We start from the raw sequence: 22,581 nt of genomic DNA on the forward strand, positions 1-22,581 counted from the left end.
AGACCTCCTGAATTCCAAATATGTGCCCCAGCTCATTTCATTATCCTAAAAATAGAATTCATCATGAGGAGTTTCCTCAATATTGGCAGAAGGTTTGGCTGGGTGTCTCATTTTCTCTCTCACATTTGCAAAATCTCCCCACTAGCATGATCTTCACATGCATCCTGTCTTCTTTTATATGACTCTTAATTTACTACTTGAAAATAAGATAACCTAACTATCGCATGTTAGTAATTCTGCTCATAATCACAGTTTTCAGAGGGTTGATGATTCATTTCGAGAACCAGTCACTGTTTTCCTTTTAATTTTTAGCTCGGTATTACTGAGTATTAAAGTCCCACGCATAAGCAGAAAAGCTGCGAACACCACCATTAGTTCTAGCCCAGACATGGATTTCATTTTATTTTTGGAGACTTAAAAAAAAATGTCCACATTCAAAATAAAGCACAGAAAATATCAATTTTTTAAACAGTTTTCAACTTTTCTGTTTCCAATTGTGACTTCTCAACTCTGTGACTTAAAAAAGAACAATATCCTGTCATTTGCAACAGCATGAATGAATCTGGAGGATATTATGTTAAAAGAAATCACCCAGGCACACAAACTCTGCATGAAGACATATGCAGAATCTAAAAAATTCAATCACAGAGAGAGGAAGCTGTTTGTCTGTGGCTGGGGTGTGGCCGGGGCCCCTAAGTGACAGAATGGGCAGTTATTGGTCAAAGAAAGACAGGAAAAATAAGTTTTGAAATTTATTGCAGAGCAGGATGACTATAGTCAACGATAATGTATATTTCCAAATAATAATAAGAGTCAATTTCAAATGTATCATGGCAAAAACAGAAAGTAATGGAGGTGATGGCCTTGTTGATTAGCTTGACTTAATCATTCTACAATATATTCATATATCACACATTCTTCACAAATGTAATAAAATGATGATCTGTCAATTAAAAACAATATTAATTTAGAAATAATTTCTCACCCATCTGAGTTAGATATTAAGGTGTGATTAATATCTGATAGTTGTGATTCCAGCTGCCATGTATCGGGACCCCATTTCTCATCATCATTGGCCTTTAACATTTGTCCCGATGTCTGTCTAAATGATTTTCAGGCCCTGCAGCCTAATAGTGGGAGAGTTTCCAGATCAGAACCTTGTATATCTGGGTAGCTCACCTCCAGAGTGGATTCTGTTTGACTTATGAGGCAAACAGGATAAAAGGAGAAGCAACTCAATCCATGAAGTTTTGTTTTTAAATGGAAAGTATTTCTTGTAAAACATATAGAAAGGAGTCTTAGCTCTGCCTTCAACAGCATTACCAATAAAGTTTCAGATTCCTCTGTGATAACAAATGGCAACCTAAGGCAATTAGAGAAAAAGTAATGAGATTTGACTGAGCAAAGCAGTTCATTTCCAAAGAAAGCTGAGAAGAACAATGGCCTGTAGCAGAAACAGGTACCGTAAAATACCAAAAGTGATGGCAGAAATCTCCCTGGAGCTGAGATAGGAAAGTGGAGAATGGAGCTGGCAGGTGAATGGAAAAGAGGAAGACTTACCTGACACCTTATTATCATCCTGAGAATGTAGGGAAAGGCATTCATAGCTTCATATCCAATAACGAAATCTTATTCACAAAAGAGATAATTAGAATAACTTTAAGCTAAGTGAATGTAAATGTTAAATATGTAAGAGTTTATTATAGAAAGAACAGGATCTGACCAAGGATTCAGGCAGTCACTTGTGGTGGCTGGAACAGTAGGTTTAAGAGGTAAAGTGACCACACCTACCCAGGACCTTCTGGCTCATCCCTATTGTTCCAGAATAATTACTAATAGTTTTGATTTCTGCCATAAGAAGAAGTACATTCTATGAATATCCTTCCCAGGAGCAGCTTATAGGATTTGGTGGGATTGTATAACATATCACTATGAATTATACTAGAGACAATATAAAATTGGAATTGGGACAGTTTGCTATTGCTGGTCTAAATAAAATTTAATTACTCTAAGGAGTAAAATTAAATTTTACTTTATAAACTCTGTTCACAAATAGTGCATGGAGATTCCTTGGAAAACTGGGAATGGAACCACCATTTGACCCAGCTATCCATCTCGTCTCCATCTAGACCCAAAAGACTTAAAAACAGTATACTACAGCGATACAGCCACATCAAGGTTTATAGCAGCACAATTCACAATAGCTAAACTGTAGAACCAACCTAGATGGCCTTCAGTAGATGAATGGATAAAAAACATGTGGCATTTATATACAATGGAATGTTAATCAGCAATAAAATAAGAATAAAATCATGGCATTTGCAGGTAAATGGAGTTGGAGAAGATAATGCTAAGTGAAGTTAGCCAATCCCCAAAAAATTAAAGTCCCTGTTACATATGGTCTACATCTTCCCCCACATTACATTCCAGGCAATTAGTTTCATCTGAATGTATAAAATCCTGACATACAAATATGTCATATAAATTTATTAATCCACACATCTCTTTTAAAATTGTCTGCACATCAGTTCCCAACAGATGAGTCATCTGAGCCACCAATAAAATCAACCTTTCATATGACAATCATCTTTTAAAGTAAATGTAAGAAAACACTTCAAAATAAACAGAATGTCCCTATGAAAATTAATATGTGTGTTTTGTGTTTCACAAAAGTATGTGTGAGAGTCTTCAGTTTAAGAAAAGAAACCTGTGCAGTTTAAAAAGAAGTCTAAAAGAAATTGTGTGATGGCTTATGATGAATTCCAAGATTTCTTTTGATCATATGTTTACTTCTCAAAAATGGATAATATAATTATATAGGTCATAAGACTTTTGTTGATAATTAGTGGTAGATAACATTTTTTGAACCACTGATCTATGTTATTGTCTCATTTGATACTTCTACCAACCTTATAGTCTGTGCTCTGTTTTTACTTCTGTATCACAGGCAGGGAAATTGAAGCCATAAGGTTAAATAAGATGATCAAGGTGAAATGGCTTTGAAGCATCAGAAGGTGCTTGAACCCTGTTCTCCCTCACTCTCATCTCTATGCTTTCAGCTTTGACTTCTCAGTGTATGATATTATCTTCAACATTCTGATTGCATTCTGGTATCTCCAGGACCACCTGACGAGCCTGCTTTTCCCTGTGATAGAAACTATAATAACATGCAACAATGTGAGCCTTTCCCCTAGTGCATTTTGGAAATGAATTTCTAAGACAAGAATATTTTGGTAGAGAAAACCATTGGGCAGTCTTCATGAAAATATTAATTCTGAGTCACATCCTTGAGTTCATGTTGATTGGGGGAGCTGAGATTCTCAGATTTGACTGGGTTAAAAATCAATGGTTCAAAACCTTAGTTTTGCATTGAAACTCTCAAAGCTGTACAGTGGAATACCAAAGTTGCGTGGTTTTGTTTTTATAGGCAGATCCTGAGTCTTCACAGAAATGCTTTGCTTCTGGCTAGCCTGGGGGCAACCAGAGTTTCCTCTTCCTTTCTGGCTGTTCCCCTGGAAATGTTAGCCTCTTATTAGTCTCACAAAGAAGCAGATTTATCCATGAGTTCTGAGAGCTGTAGAGCAACTGTCGCAATTTTATTCATTCAGCAACTTTTACATATTTTTATTCCTAGAGATTAAATTGGGCAGGTGCAGGTGGTGACTGACGGCAGAGCTGGGGCCAGGGCGTTCAATCCTTCCCTGACCTTCACTTGTCATTTGCTAACCATTGTGGAACCCTCTACACCTCACCATCCCGCAGGAGGGAAGCCATTGAAGTGGGAGAGTGCTTCTCTCCAGCCTGAGAACTCAGGCCAACTGCATCCAAAAAACACGACCGAACTCTGAGCTTCTAATATGTAAGAGATGCTTTATGTTCACTGATGCTAGTTAGCAGTGCACTCTTACAGCCGAGGTTGTGATCCTCATGAGGAAGCAAACAGCTTGGCTCCTTGCTGCATGTGACGTTGTTGGCTGAATCTCCAATTCAGTCTCTAGGAAAAAAATAAGTAAAAATTGCCAAACAAATAAAATGGAAACATTTGGCCCAGTTCTGGTGGCCTGTTTCCATTGAGACAATGGACCCTCTGTGCACATAACTTCTCACCCTGCATCTTCCAGCTCTTAAACCAAAGGCAGAGGACCTGCTGTTTGAGAAACTCTTGACCCACACTTGAAATATAAGGAGCTGACTTCACATTGTCTGTGTCCTCATTTGTTTCTAATACGATTTGCCTATGAGCCTCTCATTGCCTGCCCCTGACTCGGCTGCAACCTTGGTTCCTGTCAAGGGCACCATCTCTTATCCATCTTGGCAAAACAGTGATTGATGTAGAGAGCAAACTTGGGGAAAATATATGTAACTCTTAAGAAACTATTCAGCTGCAACAAGGTAAGATGACTATTGTATTTCTTTAAAATAAAACCAACCATGTATTGTCATTTAAAATTTCATAGCCAAAATATTTGAAAAATTTTTCATTTTTACAATTTTTATGCACAGTGTCTACAGATCTCTACAGCTTTGCCTGCTGAGCTAATTAGGAATGACTGAAGATTGAAAAATCATATTAAAATACTCAGTTTAACAATAAAGAGGAATTATTTCATGGAAGTGGTGCAGATTAACTTGTTTATTAGAATAGGTGTGACATCAATATTATTTCTTGCCTCAGACTATTTATCTTGTTTTGCAGCCCTACTAAAAGTTTAGGTCGTCTTTTGAAAATCTTTAAAAATCTTCAAAAATCAATAAATAATTTATCTCTACAAATAATATCCTTGCTTTCCAAGGTGGGATTAGTTTTCCAAAGCTGGCAGGATTGAATGAGCTAGACCCATTCAGAGGAGTTTTTAATTAAAGCTGACAAGAGGAGGCTAAATAGAAGTAAGAATGAAGCCAGATGACTCTATGGAAAGCCTGGTGACAGCCAGAGCAGGTTCTCTGTAGGCAAATGCGGTGACAGGGACAGCCTCTAAATTTAAGGGTTAGCGTTTAGCAAGACAATGAGCCTTGTTTTCTTGCCTGCCACCAAGAGTAAGACAAGCACTACCTAAGGTATCAGAGGCCACATTCACTACTTTCCTGGGTGTGTGTGTGTGTGTGTCTATACATCTTTCCTCTGGGCTTAATTAGAATTATGTTTTTCAGTTTTTTTCTATCATACAATGTAAATTGAAAAGACACCTTACAAATACAATAAGGAACAAATGCTCTCAGATTGTGTAGTGTTATCTGTTGCATATGGATTAGACATGCTAGACATGTTTGTCTGGGTTGCCAGCTTCAGAAATATATTGTCTGGGTTGCCAACTTCAGAAATATATTGTTGCTCTGCCCCTGTGAATATCTTTTTTACAATGAATGGGTCAAATTTTGCTCATCAAGAAGTCAACATTATCCTGCTGATCTTCAGTTCTTCAAGGAGCAAAAGTAATAACCATGCAAACTAATTTGCTCTCTGTGAATTCACATCACAGGTATTATTATGTGAAAACCTTGGAGGTAAACTTAGTAATAACATCTTTTGTAAAATAGTGTTTTTTGACCTTTTTGGCCTTTCTCACAAACTAGGAACAGGTTGAACAGTCAGTTCATGGTATGTCAGTAATAGTGTGCCAATTTGGGGAAAGTCTTATTCTCTTTTCTGTAAACGTATAAGCATGTAGTTTAAAAATTATTTGGGGGGCTGGGGATGTGGCTCAAGCGGTAGCACACTCACCTGGCATGCACTGGGTGCTGGGTTTGATCCTCAGCACTACATAAAATAAAAATAAAGATGTTGTGTCCACCGAAAACTGAAAAATAAATATTAAGAAATTCTCTCTCTCTCTCAAAATAAAATAAAATAAAATATTTGGCATGGCAATACCTGTTGGTTTACAACCTGAAAAAAAACAAAACAAAACAAAAACACTGACGAGCCGTAGCTCTCAGTGAGTGGGTAATAGGCGTCTCTGTCTGCCCTTGTCTTCCTCCCGTGTACCCGTGTATGCTGTGTTACCCAGCTTTTCATTGCTGTGACCCAAACCTGACAGGAACAACTTAGAGGAGGAAAAGTTCATTTTGGCTCATGGTTTCAGAGGCCTCAGTCCATGGTCAGTTGAGGTCACTGCTGTGGGCCTGAGGTGAGGCAGGACATCATGGTGGAAGAGTGTGGCTGAATAAAGCAGCTCAGGATATGGCCAGCCAAGAAGCAGGGGGCAGGGACTGAATCTACCCCTTTGGGGTGCAACCCAGTGACCTATTTCCTCCACATAGGTGCCAACTCCCGGTTGTCCATTTGGTTCTCAGTGGATTATTCCATCAAATGGATCAATCCAGTGATGAGGTCAGAGCCCCACTTCTGAGCCCTGCTGTATGGAGTACCGTGCTGCCAACACATGAGCTCCTGGGGACACTCCAGATACAACTGTAACATATGTATTCACAGGTTTCCACACTTCCACTTCCAGAGTGGCATGTGTAGTCCATCCCTGGAACTTGTGCCTGCTGTCCTTTCATAGCAGTCACTCCAAGCGGCAGCCTTCCTTGAAGGTGCTCCGTACCCACTACCACGTTCCATGGCCACATTTTGTGGTGTGTCACAGCACTTCAGAAACACCTGGAACATACCTATCATAGCTCCTAAAGCAGCATCGTGACATCTTGTGACCTTTCCTCTCTCACATGGAGCAATGAAGTCCTAAAAGGAAAATATATTCCCACACATCTCCATTCCTAGCATGCTGTGTGGCACAGGAATGTCACAATAATGATTCTGAATGAATAAACAGGTATTCAAATGAAATAAAATGGCCCCACAAAGAATATAGGAAAAACAGTCTCTAAAAAAAGACTAAATAATCCTAAGCACAGTTCAGGGACTGGTCACTGGTGAGAAGAATTACAAAAGGTCAGCACTAGATGTATTGCAAGGAGCAATGACAGTTGTTTGATAGATGGCATTGTAGCAAAGAGAACTTGCTCATAAAGTCTAGAGCCACATTCAGCACTGGGTCTTATGGGTACTAGAACTGTGCATTGTCCTGCACCACACCAGGCATGTGTGGGCTTACGGGGCACATGGTTTCCTCTAATTATTTCCATTTTCTTTCATATGGAAGTGTGATGAGGTCATTCTGGGAGTTGTTTATTAAGTTGCTGAAACATTTCTCACTCTACAGATGAAGAGACTGAGGCTCTAATGGTTACAGTGAATTGCCCAAGGTAATTAAGTTGGTTAAACACTGAAATGAGATGATAATTCTTGGTTTCTAGTATATAACTCAATGCTCTGTGCCACTAAGATTAATGGTTATTTCAAAACTATAGAACTGTAGTCCTGAGTTATTATTTGGAGCTGTTATTATAAACTATTTTAGCAACAGGCTCAGAGCACATTTTCTTAGCTCTCAAATTCCTAGTCATTGTTATTTGTAAATAGGATACTTTGTGAAGAATTTTTTAAAAAGCCATATGCCAGGAGGATAATTAAAGCCTTTTGAAAATCAATTAACTACTCAGAGGGATTCCACTACTTGTTTTTAAATGTGGAAACTACTAAAGCCAGAAATTTAAAATGTTGAAAATCCATGCCAAAATGTAAGTATCATACTAAAAACAAAAAACAAGCAAACAAACAAAAACCTTATACAAATAGGATGCAGTTACTGAAGAGTTTCTTTCTGTAATTGCTTTACAAATAGATAAATTTACCATATAATTAAATAATGGTAGAAAGACAATTTCATTCATTATTCAGAAAATAATTATGAAGCACCTACTGTGTTAGGCAGAGTTTTTCAGAGAAATATAACTATTTATTGGCTTCTCCTCTCTCTCTCTCTCTCTCTCTCTCTCTCTCTCTCACACACACACACACACACACACTCACACACACACACAGAAATTTAAGGAATTAGCTCATGCAGTTATGGGAGCTGGCAAGACCACCATATTCAAGGTGAGCTGGCAGGCTGGAGATTCTGGCAGGTATTTCTCTTTCAGGGTTAAGTCCAAAAGCAGTCTGAAGGCAGAATGCCTTTCTCTCTGGTAGACCTGTGTTTTCCCTTAAGGTGTTCAACGATAAAATGAGGCCCACTCACCTTACTGAGGATAATATGCTGTTGTGGTTTCAGTGTGAGGTGTCCCCCAGAGCTCATGTGAGACAATGCTAGATGTACAGAGGTGAATGACTGGATGATGAGTGCTGTAACCTAATCAGTGGACAAATGCACTTGAATGATTAACTGTATGGAAGCTCTAGATGGATAGGGTGTGGCTGGGGGAAGTAGGTCCCTGATGGCATACGTTTGGGGTTTCTCTCTTTCTGCTTCCTGCTGCCATGTCCTGAGCTTCTTTCCATGATGTTCTGCTTCACCTGAGGCCCAGAGCAATGGAGTCAGACTACCATGAATGTGACCTCTGATACCAAGAGCCAAAATAAACTGTTCTCCTCTAAGTTGTTCTTGTCAGTTATTTTGATCACTGTGACAAAAAGCTGACAAAAACATGTGTTTTATTCATAGTCTATTCATTTACATGTTAATCACATTTCCAAACTATTTTAACCACAACATCTAGAATGGAGTTTGACCAAAAAACAAGGTTCTGTGGTCTAACCAAGTTGATCCATAAATTTAAATATGACACACCACGTGTCCAGGACTATGTGGAACAGCTGAGTTGGGAGGCATCCACAAAACAGATGACCACAAGAACGTGAATTGCACTTGTTTTAAGTGTCAGCAACTAAAAGTAAAGGTTCTTTGAGAAGTTACAGCAGGGAAACCTAACCCAGATAGAGGTTGGAGGGTGAATTTCCAGAGAGACTGACACGAAGCCTGAGCTTTGAAGGCTACAAGGTGCAGTTTAGTGAGCAGAGACGGAAGGAGAGATTTCCATGTAGAGGAGAGATCCTGAAGGAGGCAGGAACAACCCCAAAGCTGTGAGAACATGGAGAAAACCAGAACACTTAGGGGAAAGTTATGCAAAAGCTGTTGGAAGTGTGGCAAGAGCCACATCCTTCAACATCCGTTGATCATTTGAAGTTCACCACTATCAAGGTAGCATGATCATTATGAAAAGTCTTCTATGTGGTGTGTTTGAAATGGATGGAAAGAGCCAAGAGCAAGGCACAAGGTGACCGTTAGACATCTGGGTACTGAGTCATGTAGAGGAAGGGATGGGGAGTGCTGACAGCTTCAGAGATACCTTGGGGTGTATTGCAGAGAACCAATGGCTAGTTATGACTCTTGAGGAAGAAGTGGTTGTCAAGGTGATCTCAGGATCTCAAGTTAACTGATTTGTTTGGGTGTTAGTGCTTTTTGTTGTGATGGAGAAGGCTGGGGAAGGGGGCTGGGTTCCCTAGGGGTATTGATCTGGAGGTACTTTGTGACCAATGGACAGGTCTAATGTAGGCAGTTGGGCATGTGGCTCAGGGTCTCTAAAAAGACATCTACAATGAGAGAATATTGAGATGGTAGTTGAAATTGCATAGGGAGAAGTATTATGAGAAAATGAAAGGAAGGCTAGGGAGAAAACTCACAGCAACACACTAATAAAAGCCAAATATAGAAGGAGGTTGGCCTAAGAAAAATGTATAAAACAAGCATCTGCACAGTCCAATCTGCAGAGTCCAATCGCCTCGTACCTTTCTTTTACAGTCAGGAGAAGTTTTCCACTTTTCAACCTAAATAATCAAGGTTAATCTTCACAACTCAGGATTTTTGACCTGAATCATATCTATAGCTTTATTTACTTTCTTCTAAGTAAAATAAGATAGCATTCCCTTGGTCTCTGTGGGGTTTTGGTTCCAGAAATTCCCGAGGATTCTAAAATCTGTGGATATTTGAGTCCATTGGATAAAATGGTACACTCTTTGCAAGAACCTATGCACATCTTCCTATACACCTCACATCATCTCTGGATTACTTATCATACCTAAAGCAATACATATGTTATGTAAGTAGTTATACTGTATTGGAATAGGGATAGGAAAGATGTTGGTATGTATCAGTTCAGATGTGACCTTTCAAAATAGTATTTTCCATCTGAGGTATTTGAATCCCACATGGAAGCTGGGAATATGGAGGGCCAGCTGTGCTTCCGAGTTCCAGAGATTAGAATGCAGGCATCTTGCCAGGCATGATGGCACATGCCTGTGGCTGAGGCAAGAGGATTGTGAGTCCAAAACCAGCCTCAGCAAAAGTGAGGTGCTAAGCAACTCAGTGAGGCCCTGTCTCTAAATAAAATACAAAATAGGGCTGAGGATGGGACTCAGTGGTCGAGTGCCCCTGAGTTCAATCTCTGGTACAAAAAAAAAAAAGAATGTAGGCATCTTTAGGGAATTAGTATTCTGCCCTCCACAAAAACAGTTTGGCAGAACATAGCCAAAAGGTCACAGAAGACACAAATGAAAAATTTTCTAATTGGATGTAGCACATAGAAATGAATAAGAGCAACTGCAGTGTTTTGAAGATCTTGGAAACTGGTTAAAAAATAAAATTAGGGAGATTATAATTCAATACTTTTTTCAAGGAATCTGTGAGTAAGAAATGCAGGTGGAGAACCTCACTTAGGCCTAAGCAGATATTGATGATGACTGGAAGCCTCATAATCTAGAATTTTCCAGGTGGACCAGCAGTTCAACATAACTGATTCCAGAAAATCTCTTTTCTATCCAGAATATGTAAGGAAAAATGAATGAGAAAATAATCAGTTTTAACAGATAAAAATAAAATCTGTAAGATTCTTGTCAACCAAGAAAATGAAGATAAATACCAAATATATATTCTGAATTCCTGATGTTTATTCAAATTTTTTAAAATAAGAATTACCATATGGTTTTAGATACATGTGTTACAGAGCAATCAATCATCTAACAAATATGTCTCTCATAAGAATCTGTTAATGGCTCAATGCTGGCAAAAGTAATGTGTTTCAAATCTGCTGTCTCTGAAGCCAAAAGCCTTCAGAATAATATCCGTGCTAATAATAGAGTTGTGCCTGAAATGAGAATCAGTGCTAATATGAAAGAAAAAGAAATCAAAATCAGAAAGAGAAAAAAGTCCAATATTTATAAATCAATGAAAACTTAATAGTAAAAGTTAACCATTATTGAGTGAATAACTCAATTTCCAGTGCTATTCTAGATGTGGTACATTAGCCCATTTAATCACTAAATGCTCCTACAGAGTAGGAGCTGTCATCATCCCTGTTTTTTAGCAATGAGGCCACTAACATGGCAGGCACCTGAGCTGGAATTTCAATCTAAGTAGTCCACAAATTTCAGACTATCTGTAACCAGCCAAGTACCCACTGTGTGTCTGTATAAGCAAAAATCATTACACTTCAACCCAAGTCCTATGAGGTAGGTATCTTCCCACCATCTTACATGTAGATGAAGAAGCTGAGGGACAGACAGATTAAGTCACACATGTAGTAAGGGGCTGGGCCAGAATTCATGCCCAGGCAGACTGGCACTAGAATTCAACAATCTATGTAGATAGAATGTTATCTAGAATATTGGTCCTATTCATTTAAAAATACCGAAAATTTTAACAAATTAATTTTGATAGTGTAGTCCATTTTCCCTCTCTGAATCTCACCTTGCCTTCATCAATATCACATGCCAACAAAGTATCTTCTCTGTTTCTTGGATCATCCATGACTGTTGTGCTTTTGCATGCCTGATTAATGCTATAATCTATTATAATTATTAAGCATTCATAATAACATTTATTTGGTTACTTGAAACATGATAGTTTTTATACATGCACATTACTTGGCTTATTTTATATAACCCTCTCGTAACTTTGCCTATATTTTTTATTAGAGCATTATATGTATATATAATATCTGGATTCCTTTTGACATAATTATACAAACAAGGAATTTTACTTCAATCCCCATTCCTACTTCTCTCCTCCACTCTTCCCTCCCCCTTTTCTCTCTTCTCTACTCTGCTGGTCTTCCTTTCACACCTTTATTCACTTATTTTTGATTAGTACTATCTACATATACACAAAGGAGATATTTCCTTTGGTACCTTTATATATGTATACAACACGGGTTCTTTTAGAGTCTCTTCATATTTCTTTCCCCTTCCTTCCCTCTCATTCCCTTGCTTCTGCTCTACTGATCTTCCCTGTATCTTAAGTTTGCTTTCAGTTATGGTACTTTCCTGTTTTACAGATGAGGAAACTGAGTTTAGGACTTAGGAACTATTCAAGTCACACAGTCAATAAATACAGAGCTGGAGTTGAACCCAGCAAGCCTCACCCAGTGCTCGGGAGTGCGGTTGCCATTTTGCTCTAGTGTTATTGGTGGCAAAGCTGAAACAGCCTCAGATTAGAAGAAGGCAAAGAGGGGTCATTTGGCCTACATGGAAGAATGGGAACTGAGGAGCATAAATGAGGTGCCTGCCTAAAATCTTATCTTTCTGACCTGCCCAAGTGGTAATGTCTATAGTTGGAATCTTACCTTTGGTTTTGCATGTGGGGTCTAAAGGGTCAGCTTAAAGAGTAATTAGAAGTAGCAATGATTAAATCACTTATTCCCTGGAAGTGTAGACAAATTAGTGGGTTTGCAGCTAAAAGAAGGCAAAACTCTGAAGGAACATGAATGTGGTCTCTGAACTGAGGGTAAGGCTTGTAGAGCTTTGTGTATGTCTGGGCCCTGGGTAAGGTATCAGCAGGCATGGTGAGTGTGTGTGTGTGTGTGTGTGTGTGTAAAGCCATGTGTATTTGTGTATCAAATATCTATGGGATTGCACAGCTTGTTATGAGACTCTAGAGGGTGTGTTCAATATGGAGAAGGGAGTAGCTACTTGAATGTGGAAAGGTATTAAAGAAAAGAACATGTCACCCAGCAAGTCAGCCTCAATTTGTTCATAAGCTGAAGGAACTTAGGAAATTCCTAGAAACATTGATGTCACGGGGTTAGAAGCTTGTGAAATTGTCTAGTCCAGCTTTACACTCTGCATAGTCCATGTGGATGGTCTCAGCAGCAATGGGGCCTGTTTATAAGTTCAGTAGGAAACGAGATTCCACAGTCTCCACTTGTGGGGTGAGCTTGCTTGCTAGCAAGAAAGTCATTGCCTATCTAATCCTTCTACATCCGCTTAACCCTCAGTCTGTCCATAAAGACAGAGAAGGGTTTTTGTCACCTCCACCTAAATGACCATCATTCCCAAAGCCATCACCAAATCACCTCCTGATCTCTGTCTTTCCAAGGCAAGACCTTCAGTTCCTTCAATTTTTCTTTTTGTAGACTGGTTTTCTTTCTAAACTGAACATCTGTGAACACAGCAGATGGCTAAGTGTCATTTATAAAATCCAGGATTTGTGCCATACAGTAAATGACCATGATCACCTAATGCTGATCAGAAGCAGGGAAGTAACATTTGTGCCAACAGCAGGACAAGGATTTTGTGAATAACAAGAAATCTCCAGACAAGTTAGCAGCCCATACATATCTCTTCTATGCAAATCTATGGGAAAAAATTGTTTCTTTGCTTATCTGGATTTTATTCTATAATGGCAAAAGCAGTTACAGCAATATTCCTCTAAGGAACTATTATCAGAATTAATCAAGTATCATTTGAGAATGTTTGATATGGCATTAAGTTCCAGATATCATTCATGAATCATAAATCTTAAATCTGTGCCCCTATACAGCAGTTATTCATGAAGATGATTATGTCATTCCTTTTTAATCAACAGAAATTGTCAAAATTTCTAACACTTTGGTGTGTCGTTCACAGGAATGTAACCTGGAATAGCTTAGCTATTCCAGATACACACTGCTCACCAGAGCTAGAAGAAGGCTACCAGTGCCCACCTGGATTTAAATGCATGGACCTCGAAGATCTGGGACTTAGCAGGCAAGAGCTGGGCTACAGTGGCTTTAACGAGATAGGTCTGTTTTACTGATAAAACACATTTTCAGTTTCTATTTTGTGATGCTTATGAAATGGAAAGTAATTTTATCACTGATATTTCACGTTATAGCTGGCTATAGTATAAAATAAATGCAAACGCAAATTTTAATCTATGCCCATATCATAAGATAGTCTACAACTGACAAAGTGTTTGTATATTCAACAGTGTCTGTGTAGAGTTAAAAATCTTTCACTTTAGGCTGTTTTGATTATTAATCATAGCACTTAAAAATATGTGTTCATTGAATAAGGTTCAGAGTTGTTAACTCAAAGATAACAAGACTTGATTTCTGTTCTCCTGTAACTCCACCCTAGTTAGCACGGTAAGTCTTAAAAACCTGTGATATTAGGCATTTATGAGTGTGGAGAGCTAAAAAATTCTCTGGAATAGAAAACAGCTAATGAAATACCTAATGAAGATGCATCAGCTTTATATGGGGAAGGCTTCTACATGATTGTGATGTGCCAGATGTATACATTTCTTCTTGCCTTGTTCGATTAAGTCCTGAAATGTGCCCTTACATGCATAGTGAAAGAAATCAGCTCCTGCCATGTTACTGTATTTATTTCACTTCCATCCAACTTGCATGGATTGCATTATTAAAGCAAAAACCATGAAATTCTAAACAAGTTATGTTAGACTTTGAGAATTGTTGCTGAAATCACTTTTCACAAACTTATTTTTCTTTAAAATGTCAAGGACCCAGGTGCATTTAAGACAGTTCTAGATACTTTAAGTCATGTCCTAAGAGACAAATCTTTATATAGCAGGATAGTGGTTATGCTCTTTTGGAAGCCAGACTGATTTCTTGATTTTTGATGTGGTTCATACCTCAGTGGGCAACAGAACCGTGGGAGGTTCTGTAGCCAGGAGTGAGCATCAGCCCCTGTCAACCCTGGGAGGCCTCCTGCAAACCAAGCCATAAGACCTTCTGACATTAGAACCAATGGCTGCTGAACAGACTCCTGCCCTGGCCTCCAGTCCATCAGAGTGCCAGGATGTTGCAAGAGAGTCTGAGCAAGGAAGCAGAATTTTATTGATTGGGGTTACTTTCCCGATTTATGTACTGAACTACAAAGTTGCAGCTTTCATAACAGAATATAGTATTGAACATGGGCTGAAAAATTCAAATAGGTTGTGTGGAACGGGAGATGAGACCCATAGATGGGGTAGCTGCTGGGAACCAGCCCAGCAACTCCACCCCACCCTGGGCAGGACTAGAATGCAGGTCTGCAGCTCATTCTTTCAGAGGTTCATTGGGTGCACCTCCATCTTCTATGAAGACTGGTCAACATTCAAGGGCTCAACTGTTCTTGTTAAAAAAAACCCCCTTTGCAAAAAATCCCCCTTTCATCCTTTAAATTCATATTGCTAAAGCAAATCATACCCTGACCATTTTAAATGCAGCCATAGTGCCTAAACTTGAAATGCTAAGTTACATTCAAGTTGATTCATCTTCCTTCACTGTGGCTTACATTCCATTAATAAAGGATACATTTAGTCTCCCTTTGAGAGAGGAAGTCTTCTCATAAAGAGAGTTGGCTTGAGAGGACCATTTCCAGCAGGGAATTGCCCTGGGGGCCACCAGCTCCCTCTAAAGCAGTTATCCTACTGTAGTGGGACTGTGGATTTGCACATTTATCTCTCAGAGATTCAAGCTCTTTGAAAACAGGAAGTTGCATCTTTCTATCTTCATGTCTCCAAGGCCTCATGCAATCCCTGGCTCATAGGGAGCCCTCTGTAAATATTTACTCATGGTCTGGACACAGTGTGTCTTTTGAATTCATCATAACCAGTCCTGTCTTAGAAAGTGGAGCCACAATAGAAAATGAAGTTGTTTTCTGGTTGTTCTTCTTCCCAAATTCTGTCTGTTTTTCTTGGTAATGCTCACTAGTCCTCATGACCTTCTTTTCTATGTAAGCTTCATGGAGTCTGTTTGCTTGTTTTTTCTCAGAAGATGATTAAATTCATCATCATTGCATGACATTGTGTGATAATGAAATGTGACTTTGGACCATAATGAAAAAATGTCTAAGTGGTCACTACAGTTTAGATTGAAATGGATACCTTCTTCCTGAGATTATGTATCTCAGCAGACACTTAAACTGCTGCAGTTTCAAGAAATTATTTTTAAACATCTTTTAGAAAGAAAAGACAATGTATCCCACAAAATGAGGACAAGAAATTATTTTATTGACATATGTGATCCGTGCTTTATGGGTGCAGTTGAATTTAAAATAGTTATTCTCTAACATCTGGGTGGATGTATGCTATTCACTGCAGCGTACTCAATGTTGATATAAGCAGGAGACTTCTTTGACGCCTTTGTGGTAGAGTTTGCCTGACGTAATTCAAAGGAATGGCTCTGGAGATTGGTCATGGATCTGCCATATGCTAAATCAGTGACACTGAAAGGAATTGCCTTAATTTCCCCATCTGTCAAATGGGGTGTGTGACAGACCTGCTTGTAGGGTTGCTTTGAGAAGTCGCTGGAAAGCCACACCCAGAAAGGTGCAGACACATGGTATGCCAGTGACTGAAGGAGCTAGCGAAACAGGGGTGGATGACTGTGTTACCTGAGGAGAACACATCAGAAGACTCGCAGAAGCCTCAGATGACACACCAGTGTCCGATGGTGAAGTTCCCTGTGGTTTGCAGTCCTGGCTTCTCAGGTTCAAGATCTTCCAGAGTGGGAAAAGCAGAGGTGTTTGAAGCTTGCTCCTATCTCTGTTGACTGTCTCCACATCTCACTCAATTCTAGTTGATGACCAGCATTCTGGAAGGTAGATTCTTAGTGTTCTGCAGGTGGGGACACTGAGCACTGAGGTGAGCACAGGCAGGTGCTCTGGGCAGAGGCAGGGCCATAGCACCTCCCTTGATTTGCAGATTCCCACATTGGCTGGCCATCTCCACCACACCTTATTCCAGTTCACATCAGTGTTAATGAAGAAATTCAAAGGTAATTTGCAAGGCAGTTTCACTCTTGCTTTGGTAGCATTACTTACCTTTGGGGAGTTTCTGGTGGACATGACAACTGTCCAGGTGACATGCATTAGATCTGTCATACATGGGAACAAGCTCACAGCAAACACTGTGATTTGCTTGTCATGATCTTTCTGAAGAAAGTAAGACATTTGGTACAACAGTTGAATGCAAGTGGTGTGAATTTTCTACAAATTGTATAGTAAGATAAAAAACAAAACACATTCAGTTTGGATTAAACAACCTGCTGAATGTTATTTGATGATAAAACTCATCCTGAAGAGCCACTCAGAAAGTAAATAAGCATCAGACATTTTTTTGACTAGTGTTTTGAATCATAAGAATGAAAGAGTCCAGTTTTAAAACACCCAGAATAAATTAAACCCAACCAAAACAAATTATATTAGAGGAAGCTCATAAACAAGCAAACTATAAGTCAGGACCCTGGGAAATAGCTAATAGAAACGACATTTAAATAATATATGCTTTTTATAGCATGTGTGCTCTATAGAGTTGACCAATTCCCTATTATTTAAATATAATAATCAAAGATAAAGCCAGGAAATGATAAGTGATGTGTTGTGACAGTGACTAATTGTCTAATGGACAGTCTTCATTTTTGCAATTACTATCATTACTTATGACAACCACCGCTATCATGTATGGATTGCTTGTTATGTAACCAGCAGCTGGCAAAAGGCTTTCCCTCCATTGTGTTTTGAATCCTCAAACCCTTAAGGTATGGTTATCCCAACTGAAAGGCAAGGAGAATGAAAGAAGAAAGGATTAATTTGCCCAGTCTCTTGCCAGACATATCAGGAACCAAGGTTGCCGCCCTCATGTTGTGGAGAGTAAGGCTCCTGGGCTGCAAACTTCACAAGATCTCTGAAGTCAGCCATGAAGAGCCTGCTCCATTCCAGTGACTTGTCGCAAAGGCTGGTCCATAACCTTGTTATGATGAGGAACCAGATACCTGGGTCCTCTGCACAATGATCCATCAGACATCTTTGCCTTCGACTTTTGTCCTGAAGTTTAGGGCCAGAGAACGTTGTGAGCAAGAGTAAAGTTGAAGAACAACCAGTCCTGCCAGATGCTCACTGCAGTCCAAGGCTCTCTGGAGCTGATGTCTGGCTCCTGATCTGGTCCTCTGCATTCTATGTGACCCAGAGTTGTTACATGGAGTGGCCTCATGCAAAACGGCATCGTGTTTATGGATGACCTGTGTACATCCTCCCAGATACATAATCGTGTTTACACTACTTATAACCCCTAATGTCAGCACTCTGCACAGAGTGGTCACACTGTGTTGTTTAGGGAATGATAAATAAAAAGTCTGTGTATGCTTAGTACAGGTGAAATTTTAAAAAAAAATTTGATGTGCAGTTGGTCAAATCCATGGCTGTGGAAGCACGGATGTGGAGGGCCCACTGTGGTGTACATGTCTTGGATGTAAGGATCTAGACATGAAGGGTGCCTGGGAGGCAAGGCAGTTTTACAAAGCAAGGGATAGAAACAGTGGCGGCAAAAATGAGTAGGCACTGCTGTGACACAGAACCAGGTGGTCAAGATATAAGGTGGAGACGTGGAAGAGTCTTTAGGAAGTGAGGAAACATAGCTAATTTGTTCAGGTTTACACTTATCTGAATTAAATTCAAAATTCCATTAGGAGACATATGGATGGACTATATGTAATTTGTAGCCACATGTGTGAATTTCTCCTGAGTGTTTGAATTTACTTTCTCCTTCCCTTCAAGGTGTGAATATTTAATTTTGCTTTCTAAACAATAGTTTTTCAAAATAAATTTGGAAGTTTGCATTCATTAATTTCTGTTTTAGATATGTGACATACAGACTATTTACCTTATTAGTGCTCCTTAATTTAAAAAAATTGCAAAATTTTCCTTATACGTGTTCTTATTAAAATATTAAGTGGGAAAACTACACCTTGTCATCTTCACAGGAGTTAAAATGTGAGTTTTTGGTGCTTATACAAATTTAAGGTGATGACTTGGAATCTTTGTAAAATTTTTCTGGCACCGAAAAATTAATTGGGTCTTTCACGAAAATGCAGAAAATCAAAGTGTCACTGATTCTTTAAGATTCTAGATAGTCCCAAGCCACTTCTGAAGAAGGCTGCTATGGACTAGTGTGGGACTAGTATTTTTTTTCCAAGGGGAAATGCTGTATATTTTAGCTGTTATTTACTTTATGGGATTTTCCTCCTTTGACTTTGGGTAGTATTGACCATAAGATATGGAATCAGCTCCCTGTGTGGATTGTAAATCAGTCTTATTCAATATCGATGAGAAATGCCAGAGATTACTTTCATCACTGGTGACTTCTATGCTGGCCAGCTCTGCCCCTGTCTTGATAAAATAATACTGACAATGAATCCCCCCCACAGATCTAATGTTTCAGTTTTTGACATAAGGAATGCTAGATTTAAAAATCCCTCCCTATATATTTTTATTGACATTGTACTATTTTTATAATTATCTCTTTTTACACTTGATATTAAATATGGACATAAAATACCATGAAAGAATATCACGTGTATTCCAATCATAATAGGATGTAAATTGAACTTTGATATTGCCACTAAAAATTGATTCATCAGATTTAAATGTTGTTAAACTACATTTCATACTGTTGTATGTGGTAACAACAGAAAACTTTACAAAGTAATACAAAATAGATAGTTATTATGTATCTATAACTATGATTTATTACAGAATGTACATTTTTATTGCCATTGCATAAAAAGCCACAGTCAAGAATCATTTGTAAAATATTTAATTGAGATTTACGATGCTTTCTGAAAAAGCACCCAAGGGTTGTTTTCCTGTTATTAATCTTTATGTTTAGTGTTGCCCCTCGGCTTCATCTCAATGTTTATGAAAAACACAGGGAAGAGAGAACAGGGCAATAGAATTCAACCCAGAGTTTTCACGCTTTTGTCTGAGAATTCTATACTTGTTCTCTGAAGGAATTCCTTCAAGACAAATCTGACATAGCAGGAAATTTACCAGAGGAACAGTTGTGAAAACAGTCAAATACAGGGGTTTTACGCCTGTGTCTGGGATAGGTCACAGGCAGACTGTGCGCAGACGCTGACTTTGGGTTTTATGATATTCTCAAACAGTTGCACAAACTGACTTAAACTGATGTTAGATGTGCAGATGTTATTCAACATGTTAGAAAGCAAGAGGGATTGTAGGTAGAAATGGCAAATGTGACTAAGGAAAGAGCCAGTGTCTGGTGTGGAGACGCTGGTCAGAAGTTCCTGTTGAATGCATTAGAAATGACAGGTGCTGGTGTTTAATTGGACAAGGAAAGAGGATGTCAACAGGGATTTCAGAGGGGAAAAGGTGATGGTCGTTGTTTGTTTCTGTTTTTGCTTTTTTTATACTCCACATGGGAGTAAATATTTGTTCGCAGAAATCACTAGATAGTGGTTTCTAACAATCTAGCATTTTGTAGTTATTTTTAAATATTTGTAGATTATAAAAGAAATACTGAAAATAATGAGATTTAATGAAGGAGAGTAAAATTCTGCCATATGTAATCCCTCCCCTCTCTCCTCCCTTCCCTTCCTTCTCATTTCCTTTTCTTAAGTGTCATGGTTAAAATAAATACTTTTAATTCTTCCTACTGAGAGACAGTCAAAATATTTTCAGTTTTTATATAATAAATAATGTTGTGCTGAACACACACATATACACCCTGAGCACATGTATGAATATTCTTTAGAACAGATTCCTGGAAACAATTTCTGGGTCACAAGGTACACACTTTTTTAGTAGAATAGATAACTACCAGTTTACCTTTCAAAAAGATTAGAAGAATTCATAATCTTGCCCTTGTTGTATGAGAGTGAACTTTTTAAAACAAAAGGTATTCATTTTTGCTGTGCATAAATATAAAAGGAAAAGACAGCTTTGTCCATGTGTATCCTGTCCTCTACTGAAGTCCAGCAGTGCATGCTCTTCTTGAATGTCCACCCCCTTGGTCCTGGGATATCTCTCTCCTGCTTCTCCCAGCCACATGTGACCCACTCTCCAGGCCCACTCCCCCAGCTTTCCAAATACACCAAATACTCCCGAAATACTTGTGTCCCTTCTATGAACTATGACAGGCTTGTGGCTGAAAGTTCACACTTCAACCCACTTGTGTCCTACAGTGGGTCCACATGACTACATGTGTGTATGCGTGTGTGTGTAGGTGTGTGTGTGTGGGGGGAGTGGACAGGTGCACATTCATGTTTTACTCTGTCTTCTTGATTAGCTCATAGTTCCAGGTGCCCTAAGTGGGAGCAAAGCTTCAGGTACATCTTTTAAGATCTTTTTTCTCATTGAGCTCAACACATACTTGAGGACCAGCCACTCATGATCAAGAGATATGTTATCTTTTAAAAACACCATTCTGTAGAATTTTCATGATTGAAAATTTAAAGAAAGTTCAAATCCAAGTCTAACCTTTAAGTTCACTCTTAATGAAATGGTTTCTGTGATAAATTGAATAATCATATGATAAATTGAATAATCATATGAATCAAATGTGAATCATCTTGTAAGGACTCCAGTCAAAGAAAAGCTCTCAGCTGGTGATGGCAGAGAGTGGGACATAATTTCCCAGACAGTTGATGAATGTAAGTCAGTTTCACCATCTAACGATTGGCATTAGGAGGAATATTTCATTTAGGAAGTCCCTCACCAGATCTTATGGCCAGCTTAAGAAAGGTCAGAGAAGGGCAGGTCCTGGCTCTCCTCCTGGAAGTCCTACTTAGAGTTAACTGCGGAGCAGGGTCAGAACCTATTCTCTGGAGGGAAGGTTCTCCAGCCTTTGAAAAAATGCTTCCAGCCTGAGCCACAAGGGGCTGTGACAAAGGAGATGGCATCTACCTGAGCAGACACTGGGCTGCAGAGACAAGGAGGTGCCCTTCTTTCTCCTTTATTCTTCTCTGCCCTTCGTCTCCCACACTTGAGAGCAAAATATACAAAACATTTCAAATCATACCAAGGCTACCAAAATAAGCCTGCTACACAGAATTAAATCTAAAATAAACAGCCCCAAATAAATCATAAATGGTTAATATATATTAGGTGCTGCCATTAAAACAAAAGCAACCACCACCACATTTGCTACTATAGAGATTATTATTGATCACAGTTACTTTTGGATAATGAGTAGAAAAATGAGATCTATTCACATTTTTGTGAGAAGGTAAGGATTTTTAGAAACTATGAGAGGTATTCTCATAGTAAGTTTAAAATCGAGGTGTTTTCATATTCATTATATATTTATTATATATTTTGTAGCTCCCAGTTTTGCAGACACAAATGATGGAAATAAATACAAGTAAATGGGGATGTTAAGGTAAAGAAGGTGAGATAATTACAGAAGAAATCGATCTTTAACTCGTGGTCAGTCTGCAGATGCAAGGATACATGTATTAGTGTGAATATGTGTCCACGTGTCCCTTTAAACAGTGTTTGAAGAGGAGTGTGTTAATGTGAACCTGGAATGCTTCAGTGTGCTACAAGTTCTGTTTTTCTGACATGTTTAATTTCTCACATTTATGAAACCTGCCTAACCTCTGAGACAAATGCTTTCATTAGTTCCGGCAGTGGAAAACACTCTTTTGAGAATGACATTTTTACTTTAGCTTTCCGTG

The 22,581-nt window shown here is 38.8% G+C and overlaps 1 protein-coding gene across 6 annotated transcripts in view; it reads left to right on the top strand.

The window, feature by feature from the left end:
* Nalcn (sodium leak channel, non-selective) overlaps positions 1–22,581 on the top strand; it is a 298,301-nt gene that overhangs the window by 43,531 nt on the left and 232,189 nt on the right. For all 6 annotated transcript variants that reach the window (XM_048800656.1, XM_048800657.1, XM_048800658.1 and 3 more), the window contains exon 7: positions 13,748–13,902. In XM_048800656.1, the coding sequence (XP_048656613.1) occupies positions 13,748–13,902 (155 nt within the window). The remainder of the gene's footprint in view (positions 1–13,747; positions 13,903–22,581) is intronic.

Source organism: Marmota marmota, unplaced genomic scaffold, assembly GCF_001458135.2.
Source record: "Marmota marmota marmota unplaced genomic scaffold, marMar, whole genome shotgun sequence".
In the NCBI taxonomy this organism is placed as follows: Eukaryota; Metazoa; Chordata; class Mammalia; order Rodentia; family Sciuridae; genus Marmota; species Marmota marmota.